At 33.9% G+C, this 12607-nt stretch overlaps 1 protein-coding gene across 1 annotated transcript in view; it reads right to left on the bottom strand.

Moving 5' to 3' along the window:
• The window catches only part of LOC145293343 (uncharacterized), a 42113-nt gene extending 30754 nt beyond the window's left edge, over window positions 1–11359 (bottom strand). The window contains exons 1-2 of the mRNA XM_080139985.1: window positions 11267–11359; window positions 1605–1718 (exon numbers count right to left, since the gene is read on the bottom strand). Coding sequence (XP_079996111.1) covers window positions 1605–1718; window positions 11267–11318 — 166 coding nt within the window. The 5' untranslated portion in view covers window positions 11319–11359. The remainder of the gene's footprint in view (window positions 1–1604; window positions 1719–11266) is intronic.
• Between the last annotated feature and the right edge of the window lie 1248 nt (window positions 11360–12607).

The raw sequence follows: 12607 nt of genomic DNA, 5'->3' as shown, positions 1-12607 counted from the left end.
ATGTACGACCGTCGAGGACAACCTGGATTTTTCTCTTATCTAAGAAGGATTTAATTATGTTAAGTATTCTACCAGTGATACCGTATGATCTAATTTTCCTGAGGAGACCCTAATGCCATACCCTGTCAAAAGCCTTAGATATATCTAGAGCTACCGCTCTGCCCTCCCCCGCTTTGTTCAGTGAATGGTATATACGTTCAGAGATTACAGTTAGGATGTCTGCTGTGGAACGGGCTTGTCTAAATCCATATTGTTTCTCAGTCAGAAGTTTAGCAGTTAATTGATTGGTGTGTTTTTAACGAAATAATCAGTCCAGACAATATATCAAAGTTAATATATAAGTAATGGGGCGTTATTGTAGGTTAAAATTATGAAGAATGATTGTCGAAATTGGTAATATATCCAAGAATTATGAAATATGATGAAATGTGAGTTAATTAATGTGTGTGTTTGTAATAAAATAATCAGCCCATACAATATATCAAAGTTATTATTTTAGTAAAGTGGAGGCGATAAGGAGAGTTCAAATTATGAGAAATAATTGTCGAAATTAGTAACATATCTAAGAATTATGAAAACTGATGAAATGTGAGTTAATTAATTGCTGTGTTTGTAATGGAATAATCAGCACAGGAAATATATCACAGTTTTTATTTTAGTAAGCGGGGAAGCGATAATGTGTGCTTACAATATGAAAAATAGTTGTTAGTAACATATCCAAGAATTATAAAAAATGATGAAATGTGATCAAATTGATTCGTGTGTTTGTAATGTAATAATCAACCCAGACAATATATCAAAGTTATTATTTTAGTAAGGAGGGCGATAATGTAGGTTTAAATTATAAAAAATGTTTGTCGACATTAGTAACATATCCAAGAATTATGAAAAATAATGAAATGTGAGTAAATTCATTTGTGTGTTTCTAATAAAACAATATATCCAAGTTATAATTTTAGTAAGGTTGGGAGTCGATATGGAGGGTTTAAATCATGAAAAATTATTGTCGAAATTAGTAACATATCCAAGAATTATAAAAAATAATGAAATGTGAGTTTATTGATCAGTGTGTTTGTAATAGAATCATCATCCCAGACAATATATCAAAGTTATTATTTTAGTAAGAGGGGGCAATTATATGGGTTGAAATTATGAAAAATGATTGTTGAAATTAATAACATATTCAAGAATTATGAAAATTGATAAATGTGAGTTAATTCATTTTGTGTTTGTAATGAAATAATCAACACAGACAATATATCAAAGTTATTATTTTAGTATGAGGGGGATTATAAAAAATATTGTTTAAATCAGTAACATATCCAACAATTATGAAAAATTATGAAATGTGATTTAATGGATTAGTGTGTTTGTAATGAAATAATCAGCCCAGAAATTATATAAAAGTTATTATTTTAGTAAGTAGGGGCGATAATGTAGGTTAAAATTATGAAAAATTATTGTCGAAATTAATAACATATTTAAGAATTATGAAAAATGATGAAATGTGAGTTAATTTATTGGTGTGTTTGTAATTAAATACGCTGCCCAGAAAATATATCTAAGTTAGTGAACGAAATCGTTTTAATGAATTAAACACTTACCCTTTTCTCCGAACTGTTTTAACTTTTGTGTCCATTGGCAAAAACGTCCTGGCTCCACATCCCATTCACATAAATTTTTATAAAAGCTGTCAAAATTGCATGCTGCATTCAAACCTATGCATTAAGAAAAAAGAAATATTTATTATTCCATCCATGTAGAAGCAGATCACTCATCTGTATAGCTCAGACTAGTATATTTCAACAGACATGAACACAAAACAACTTTTCGAAGTCAGAACAGAGCCGAATATATAAAGCTGATCTTGCCCAGGCAAATGTTACTATCCCGTTTTATAAAATAACAAGACTTAAAGGACGTATCTTAACATTAAACAAAGTCGTATATTTTTTTGTCGTCGACACCAAAGCCTACAGCGTCTAGGCCATTGTTGAGATGACTTTTCCGGTTGGTTTAGATATTTTTATGGTTATGTGCATTTCCAGGAGGCCTATACTACCAGGCGTTGCCTTATGCTTTTGTCAAGGGGCTAGTTTATTGATAATTGCCCGAAGTGTCGCTACCAGGGAATTATGACGAAACTAAACAGAGATTTTTGCAGACCAGAGCGCTCTTTTCCTATGACACTTACTTTGTAAATTCTACTGCATACCATCATCCTACCGTCAGAGCGATATAAATAATCTGAAATTTTTGGTTAGGGATAAAATATAACCCCTGTTCTGATGATCAACCTCGTCTCTTATCTTTTCAGTCCGTGAAGTTCTTCTAAACAGACAATTTCACTTTTTTCGACGGGAAGCAAACATCTTTAAATTAAGTATGTATGGAGTACTGTTGTCACATTTGGGCTGGTGCATCTGCTGCTTGTCTCTCACTCCTGGACAGGGTTCAAAAGAGAGCCGCCAACCTGATAGGTCCTGAACTGCCATCTAGGCTTCAGCCTCTGTCCCATCGACGAGATGTTGCATCCTTATGCCTGTTCTTCCAGTACTTTAATGCTGAATACTCTGACGGACTGCAAGCACGTGTACCTCGTCGACTTGACTACCCCCGACAAACCCGACAAGCAACTAAGTTCCACCCCTTTACAGTAGAGATCCTTAGGTGCAAGAAAGCCTTTTGCTCCAATAGTTTCTTTCCCAGAACTGCAAGTCTTTGGAACTCCCTTCCGGGATTCTGCTTTTCCAACTGTACTGACATGCAGAAGTTCAAGTGTAACGTGAACAAACATCTTGCTACTCATCTCCCTTCATAATGCTCCTGCAAATTATGTCCCCGATAGTAGCCCCCTACTTCAAAGTGGCACTGTGCCTTGTTTGGAGTGAAAATTGATTTAAAAAAAGAAAGTAATATTCTTATATAATAATAACGTTGTGTGCAATATCTGCCTTTTTTTCGAAAGTTTTACTACTCATATATATATATATATATATATATATATATATATATATATATTTATATATATATATATATATATATATGTGTGTGTGTGTGTGTGTGTGTGTGTGTGTGTGTGTGTGTGTTATTTCAACCTCAGGTTCTTTTGCTTAATCCATTACAAATTGTTTCAATCGACAAGACAAGTATATTATTATTTTAGCCGGTCTCATCAGATAATTTTAGTCAAAATAAACCAAAATATAAAATTCTGGATAGAGAGGGTAGGAAGAAAAGGGAAAGAAAAAGAGGTGGAAATGTAGATTATATGTAGTTAGAAATTATATTAAAGACCAGGAAGAAAGAAATTGAAGTTAAAGATTAAAAAAGAAAATTAAAAAAGAAGAGAGGAGGCTATTTGTTTAGAGAGGAAGAGAAGGAAGGGAAAATATTACGAATTATTAGAAAGGGAAGCTGAAAGAGAAAAATAACGAAGAGGCATGTGTCACATGAATGTCAATTTGTAACGGCAATAAAAATAGGTTAACAGACTCGAGGGGGTAAAGCAAATAAATCATATCTAATGAAATGGCCAAAAGACCTTCAGTCTATAGTAGAATGTGGCCAAAAATATAGTAGAATGTGGCCAAAAATATAGTAGAATGTGGCCAAAAATATAGTAGAATGTGGCCAAAAATACATGGTAACGTTCAATACCGTCACAACAAAGCTTATTCCCTTTAATAATTACAAGAAATCTTCTTAACCAATGATTGCCATGGATAATGATACACTACCTGAATGTACTTCCCTCAAGCTCCTAGGTTTAACATTCACAAACAGCATAATTGGAACAAATGCAATGATGTAATTGCCAAGACTTCTGCGAGAAAAGTGGGCTTTCTCTAACGTACTAGAAGGTTACTCACATCTAAGAGTATTCTATATCTCTACAAAGCCACCATTCGACCATGCATGGAGCAGTGTTATCACATCTCGGCTGGTGAATCTGTCACTAGTCTGTCGCCCCTAGAAAATAGTCGCCAACTTAATAGATCCGGCACTGCCGGCCAAACTCCAACCTTTGTCTCATCTTAAACCCGGATTTTCACTTTCTAACGTAGACCCCGACTACCAGGTCTCCTTCTCTAACATCAGGGTCTACGTTCTAACCTTCCAGAGGTTCAAACCCAATTATAAGAGACTAAACCAGACATATTATTTCTAAGTGAAACTGGTATTGGACAGACCATTTCCCTAGATGAGTTAGTAATTAACTAATTTAACTTCCAAATCTGACCCCCAAGATTTCATCACTCTTTATCTGTGCCTAAATCTAAGCGTAGATTCCATGAGCAAAGCTTCTTTCTTAGAACTGCACACCTATGGAATTGTCTTCCGTTTTTCTGCTTTCCAGCTGATTACAAGTCTAACGTAAACAAGTTTTTGATGAGTCGTTCAAGTCTAACGTAAACGAGTTTTTGATTCAAGTCTAACGTAAACAAGTTTTTGATGAGCCGTTCCATATAAGTTAACAAATTTACCAAATTTCCATTACTAACGGTTACTATATTGTCCAATTTCTACTGTACACTCTTTAACCCTTATCCTCGAGTGGCCTCTTGACCTTGATAAGTGGCAATGCCTATGCAAAAATCTACAAAATATTGTATCACTGTTCCTGTTTTTTTGCAAGTACTTTAATAGAAAAGTGCTGGTGCCCCCTCAACGTAAATGTCCTTACACAAACCTGACAAGCAGCAAATTCCCACGCCTACTCTGTAGAGATCCATAAATATCATAAACCGTTCTACTAAAATAGCTTCTTACCTCAAACTGCTAGACTCTGGGATTCCACTCTAACCCATCCTTCCATGACTGTACTGACATGCATGACGTCAAGTGAATGTGAGCAAACATTTTGCTGTCACACCAACTACATAGAAGTCCTGCAAATTTGGTCCAAAATAGTAGTCTCTTACGTGGCACTGTATTGTTTGGTGTGAAAATAGAACTGATAATATATATATATATATATATATATATATATATATATATATATATATATATATAAATGTAACTCTTGGTTCGTTCGGAATTAATTGTCTAAAAAACCACTGGACGGATGGCTTCCACGTTTTGGTATAATATGTTTACTATATCCATGTGTTTTTATATATTTCTTTTTAATTATAACATTATACTTAATTTTTCTATGATAAATAGGTGGATTTCTTTGTACCGAGAGGCCATTTTTTTATTTAGGGACAATTATTTATTACCGCTTCCTGTCACGTGACCAGTGTTACAATTTAGCGATTTTCTTGTTAGATCTGGAGATTTCGTTTACAATCTAGCGGGAAATTCTAGAAAATCTGGAGGTATTTGGCACCCACACACCCGCATTAGATTATTAAAAAATAAAGAAAAGCGCTTGAAAACAAAATAAACTCATTCATGTAAGTAAAAAAAAAGTAGCATTTATTGCCTTTGGTAACAATTATTTATTGATTATTTGTTTTGTTTTTTACCTTTTTTTCGACTAACCATTCTTAAATCTCACTATAAAATCGATTTTTCCAAGTACATTTTAGGTGGGGGGGCATTCCAACCTCCGAAGTTTAGTTTAAAATACGATCTAAAAGTGTAAAAAGCAAGAAACAACAGCAAAAAAAAAACAAAAAAAAAAACGGGTTTGTATTACTGTACACATAGATTCGAAAAAGTTGTCAAAAAACAAATATATAACAAATAAATGTTATCAAAGGCAAGATAAGTTACTTTTCTGCCAAACTGGATAGATTTTTCGTGTTTTTATTCAATGTAACATATTTATTCAGCTCTAAAACCATACAGTGTTTACCGATGTATTCGAAAATTCAAGATGGCGTCTCACACCCTCTTTAACACCGTAAGTTTGGAAAATGGTGTTATAAATAAAAAACTATACAAAATACTATTAAAAACCAGCCGAATATATGTCAACCTATGTCACAGTAACATGTATTGAGCGAGTTTTTAACAGTATTTTATCCGGTTTTTTATTTATAACATCTTTTCCCAAACTTACCGTGTTAAAGAGAGAATAAGCCGCCATCTTGAATGTTCCAATACATCGGTAAACACTGTATGGTTTTCGAGCTGAATAAACATGTTACATTGAATAAAAACACGAAAAATATATCCAGTTAGGTAGAAAAGTAACTTATCTTACCTTTGATAACATTTATTTGTTATATATTTGTTTTTTGACAACTTTTTCGAATCTATGTGTACAGTAATACAAACCCATAGTGAGAAAACACGGAACATTATGGAGTTTTTTTTTGGGCGGGGGGGGGAGTTAGCGATTTTTGAAAATTTCAGACGATAAGTTAAAAATCTAGCGATTTTCTGGACATTTCTTTCTCCTGATCTCGAGTTTTTTTTAAAATCTCAGTTGACAACATTGCATCACTAAAAAAACACTACAGACTTAATGTAAACAGAATGTGTTTACAATATCAGTAAATTTTCAATGGGTTTAATTACATGATTATTGATAACGTAACTATGTGATTGAAATTTAATTTAAATAAACCACACGTGGTCTCAAAATGAATGCCGACGCTCAAAGTGTATACACATTTTGACTCCTCCCTTTACTTAAAAATTCACCAAAAATCAGGAAATTAACGAATTTTAATGAAAATTGCAGTATTTTTCAAATAATGATCGCAGAATATAATGAACTAATTATTTTTACTTAACTCTTAGTGAAAATATTTTATTTTGTTTAAAGAAAAAATACCTTTACTAAAGTTATGGTTTTCAGTAGTAAATAAAAAACGCAAGAATTTATTTTTGCCTTTTTTAAAGCATCGTAATTTGTAACAATAAAAAATAATTTTTACAGTAACATTACGAAAAAAGCCCCTAAAGTCCGTATTAATGAATTCAATATAACTCGAAGAAAAATGAATTTCTCACATACTATTCAAAACATTAAAGATTCAATTAGATTCCTATTTCAGTCACCTAAATTATTTAGGGTGAAATTAGTTTAGGAATTATAGCCAAACCTAAATATTTTTTTTGGTAAATATCCAGATACGCTACTACAGAACACCGACCACTCTAATTTGTTGGGGGGGGGATGTGATGTTGGGGCGCGCGCGCTAACATCATATCCCCCCGCTCGCGCCCCCAATGTACAAAGTAAAATCTTCGGAAAATGTTAAATGGTGTTCTAATTGGTAAATGTCGGTGCGTTACTTACGGAAAATTTGAAAATTCGATGTTCCAGGTAAAAAAAAAAAAAAAAAAAAACACAGATAAATTACCCCCCCCCTACTCCAACTTGGTGTGCTTTCCTTTTCTTATTTTATTTCTTTTTCAGCTAATTTTAAATTTTCCACCCAAAAAGCGCTATAATGTATTTTTGAAAATTCGAAAATTCTATGTCCTGGAAAAAAAAATCCCTTCCCCTCAACGTAGTTTGCTTGGTGAAGCCGTCGTTTATGCTACAGCATGCATGCGCGTAGCATAAACGGAAGCTGCAAAATGGTGGAAAGAAGTTCGTGGGTTCAGGGGTAAATACCATGCAAACGGTAAATTTGCCCCAAGTTTGACTATCAGATTCGTCGTCAGCGACCTCAATTACCTGTAAAAAAACAAATTAGAGTGGTCGGTGTTCTGTAGTAGCGTATCTGGATATTTACCTTTTTTTTTTCTTGCTTAAAAAATAGCATTAGTACAGTAAGTTAGGTAAACTGACTTTTTCGTTTAAAAATGGAATTATTTCCCTTTCGTCATTAACTTTAAAAAAAAAATTTTTTTTTAATAAATATTTTGTGGGGGTTGTATTACTGTACACATAGATTCGAAAAAGTTGTCCAAAAAGAAATATATAACAAATAAATGTTATCAAAGGAAAGATAAGTTACTTTTCTACCAAACTGGATATATTTTTCGTGTTTTTATTCAATGTAACATATAAATGTTTTCAGCTCGAAAACCATACAGTGTTTACCGATGTATTGGAACATTCAAGATGGCGTCTGATTCTCTCTTTAACACGGTAAGTTTGGGAAAAGATGTTATAAATAAAAAACCGGATAAAATACTGTTAAAAACTCGCTCAATATATGTTACCGTGACATAGGTTGACATATATTCGGCGGGTTTTTAATAGTATTTTGTATAGTTTTTATTTATAACACCTTTTTCCATACTTACGGTGTTAAAGAGGGTGTGAGACGCCATCTTGAATTTTCGAATACATCGGTAAACACTGTATGGTTTTCGAGCTGAATAAATATGTTACATTGAATAAAAACACAAAAAATATATCCAGTTTGGCAGAAAAGTAACTTATCTTACCTTTGATAACATTTATTTGTTATATATTTGTTTTTTGACAATTTTTTCGAATCTATGAGTACAGTAATACAAACACCCATTTTGTGTTTTATATACATAAAGTACAATTGTTGAATGTTACTGTTTTGATTATATTCTTTTGGGGGGGCACAATTAAAAAATTAAGAACGATTAAAATGAAGCGAAATTAAAGTTTCTTTTCCATTTTTACAACAACCGTAAAACAGTGCATATTCAGCAAGTTTTATTGTAATTTATAAGCATATTGAAACACTAAATCAACATTTTATTTATTTTCTTGCATAATTAATGATGGAAGTATTTTTCTGTTTATTTTCTTAACATCTGTTAAAAAAAATAAATAATTTGTACATTCTCTTGAGAAAAAGAATATAACTTTTCTCTACTTTCACATGTGTTCCATTTTAAAAAACTGAGCCACAGCAACGCGTGGCCGGGTACAGCAGTATATATATATATATATATATATATATATATATATATATATATTGTACTCATTATATATATATATATCTATATATATATATAATGAGTACAAAAATTAATTGCGAATCATCAATCAGTCTCGAGTGTACGATCGTTTCCGAGAACGATGTTCTTTTTAATTAAAATTGACAATAATTATTAACTGCTTTCCTACTACAACATACACCTCAAAACACCCGGGCAACGCCGGGCTGAAATGCTAGTATATCTATAAAAGTGAACGTGTCTGTGTGTGTGTGTGTGTGTGTGTGCATTTCCCTACGCAAATACTATGTCAATTTTTAGTCTACAGACTCGAAATTTGATATACAGGTTACTGAGATTTGGGAAAATCGATGTGATCGGTTTTGGTCCAGAAATTTGGCAATTAAGGGGTCAAAGTTCAACGATTTGACCTTTGAGAACTCTACCAAATTCCTCCGGCAATTTTGGGTCTACGCACTTGAAATTTTATATATAGGTTCCTTGAACATGGATCTAATTTGATAACTTGATTTGAGCCCAAAACAATAAATTTTAAGGGGTCATAATAGGGTCAAAGTTTAAAAAAATTGACCTCTGCGGCCTCTTCCAAATTACTCAGACAATTTCTGGTCTAAATATTTGAAATTTTACATAAAGGGTATTCAGAGATAGGGCAAGCTTTTTCATCAGTTTGGGTCGACAATTTTTAGTTACCAATATATAAATGTATGTATGCATGTCTGCTTAAAACTTTTGACAGAGGCGATGGATTTTACCAAGATCAGTATTGTTTTAAAGTTCGAACTTTCATAAAGCAAATATCGAAAAATTGCCTAAAAACATTAATATCTACTCCTTCAACTAGGCACTTTTCTACAGGGGGGGGGGTCACCTTTTTTTCGCCGATATTTTTTAAAGGTATCCTCTCCTTTAGATTGTCTAGCCTTAATTTAAAAAAAATATCGATCCAGTTTGGCGGTTGTCGTAACAGCATAAACGTTTGGTTTTTACCCCGTTCTTTTCCTCCTTTGTGGTACGGGTTCGAGCCTGCCTTCCTACTACCACTTTTTTTTTTGCTCAACATACATGGGCTGAAATGCTAGTATATATATATATATATATATATATATATATACTGCCCTGGGTTCCGGGTGTTTGTTGAGCAAAAAAACAAAAAACAAAAAAAAAAAAACGTTGTAGTAGGCAGGGAGGTTCGAACCCGTGACGCTAGGGGGGAATAAGTGGTAGTGTGTGTGAGAGTGTTTTAATGTTTTTGACCAATTTTTCGATATTTATCGTCCAAGGGTTGAGCTTCAAAATGATACCGATCTCGTGAAAATCTGTCACATCTGTCGAAAGTTTTAGGCAGATATACAAACAAACATACATACAAACAAACAAAAAACATACATACATGCATTAAAGAGACAGGTGAGATGTATATTATAAACTAGCCTGGGTGCTCGGCGTTGCCTGGGTGTTTGGAGGTGTGTGTTGAGCAAAAAAAATAAATAGATAAAATAAAAATAAATAAATAAGGTAGTAGGCAGACAGGCTCGAACCTGTACCGCGAAGGAGGAAAAGAACGTAAAAAATGTGACGTCTTTGCTGTTGCGTCCATCGCCAAACCGGAAGTGACGAAGGTTTAAATTAAGGCTAGTCAATCGAAAAGAGGGGATGACTTTTGAAAATATCGGCAAAAAAGCGACCCTTCCCTGTAGAAAATTGCTCAGTTAAGGGTGAAGGAATTAATGTTTTTGGCCAATTTTTCGAAATTTGTCGTCTGAAGGGTCGAGCATCAAACCGATACCAATCTCGTGAAAACCCGTCGCCTCTGTCTAAAGTTTTAGGCAAACAGGCATACATACATACATGCATAAATACATACATACATACATACATACATACATACATACATACATACATACGTACATTTAAACAGACAGGTGAGATTGAAAACACTATCAATAATTACCCCACTTTTTATCTGTGCCTAAGCCTAAACCTAAACCTAAACGTAAATTCCATGAACAAAACTTCTTTCTTAGAACTGCACGCCCGTGGAATTGTCTTCCGTTTTTCTGCTTTCCAGCTGACTACAGTATGGTTGTCTTCAAGTCTAACGTAAACAAGTTCTTGATTAGCCATTCAAAGTTAACAAATTTACCAAATTTCCGTTACTAACGATTACTATATTGTCCGATTGACTACTGTACACTCTTAACCCTCATCCCCGAGTGGTCTCTGGGCCTTGATAAGTTATTGGTTATGCCTATGTAAAAAAAAGATGGCGTTTACTCAGTATAATCTAACAAGTAGTAAACGCCTACGCGACAAGTAATGGGCATATTTATTTCGCATTACGGTTGCTTCTAGACTAAGGTTAAGCCCCCCCCTCCCTCCACAAAAATACTTTGTCAGGCAAGCTATTTAATCAAACACTTATAAACGAAGTAAAAAGGAAGTAGTACAATATAAAAGGAAATCTTACCATCAGAGAACGCAATCAACGTAGGAAATAACAGACACAGTTTCAGCAACATTGTATGAGGTCGGAGGACAATGCAATTTGTTAGCTCATCAACTGATTTAGTTTTAAAAATCTCTGTTTCTTTTTAGACTTTATCCGTTGGAAGATACTAAAAATATAACCAAAGTACAATTTACGCAAACATGCACGAGATAAGGAAACGCTCTGATTATTTTCCCTCTTGATTACGTGTGTTGTGGTGGGGGGTTATTTATGACTTTTCTTCCTAAAAGAAATGCAAGTGTCAGAAGAAAATTGATACGATATGTAATGATGTCAATCTGCATAGAGAAACATATGGTGACGCAAGAGTTGCAATATTTAACGGAAACTTTTCAAAACTGGCATTGATTAAGCCCGAAACGTTGGCTCTAAACAATATAGAGAAAAATCGAAATCTATTGTAATGTCGATGTTTTCCTTTTCCTAGACCAGTTGCACGACTGAGAATTCAGAGTTTATTTTATTTTTCATTGTTTTCCCCAAGATTTATTGGTTGAACGCAATGGGCTACTATTTGGCAACATTTCTAACTTAGGACCGTGGGAAGTTGAGCCGCGAGATTACTGTTCACATTACATCTAAACTTCTGCGGGTCAGTACGGTTAGTTAAACAGGAATCAGGGAAGGAATTCCAAAGTCTAGCAGTCCGAGTGAGGAGTAGAATGTTTCAGCATATACAGAACTCAGTAGTGAAATATTGGGGTCCTGTTACTTGTCGTCTTAGTCGAGGGTATGTACATCGAAGAAGAACAAGTGCTATGAGTTCATCGGAACACATTCTATTACATAAAACAGGCACAGTGATGTCACATTGCAACGAAGGGACAGAGGTTGGAGCTTGGTGGGTTGTTCGGAAATTATTAGAAACTCTTTTGGTGGGCATTTTCCGGTGAGAGACTAGTGGTAGATGCACCACCCCAGACGTGGAAACAGTAACCCATGCATGGGTGAATTGTGGGTTTTTATAGAATTCTCTCTGGTGTGAGTAATTTTCTCGCGTGGTAGAGGGCCCTCATTCTTTATAGCAGCCTTGGCAATATCCTCAATACATTTGTTCGAATTCATGTTGCCTGTGAAACTTAAGCCTAGGAGTTTAAACTCAGGTAGGATATTGATTGTCATGGCAATCGATGTTTGAGCAAATTTTCATATTTGTTGAATAGAAATTAGCATATTAAATATTACCATCGATTTTATTACCTTGGATTCGTTTTCTTTTCATGTTTATTATTGTAGTGTCATCAGTAAATATACTCATCTCGAGCATAATGTTATCAAGGAGATCATTTATGAATATCA

This window comes from Euprymna scolopes, chromosome 14, assembly GCF_053919585.1.
Source record: "Euprymna scolopes isolate OS-2025 chromosome 14, ASM5391958v1, whole genome shotgun sequence".
NCBI classification, from domain to species: domain Eukaryota; kingdom Metazoa; phylum Mollusca; class Cephalopoda; order Sepiida; family Sepiolidae; genus Euprymna; species Euprymna scolopes.
This window is presented reverse-complemented; position numbering and strand designations above follow the sequence as displayed.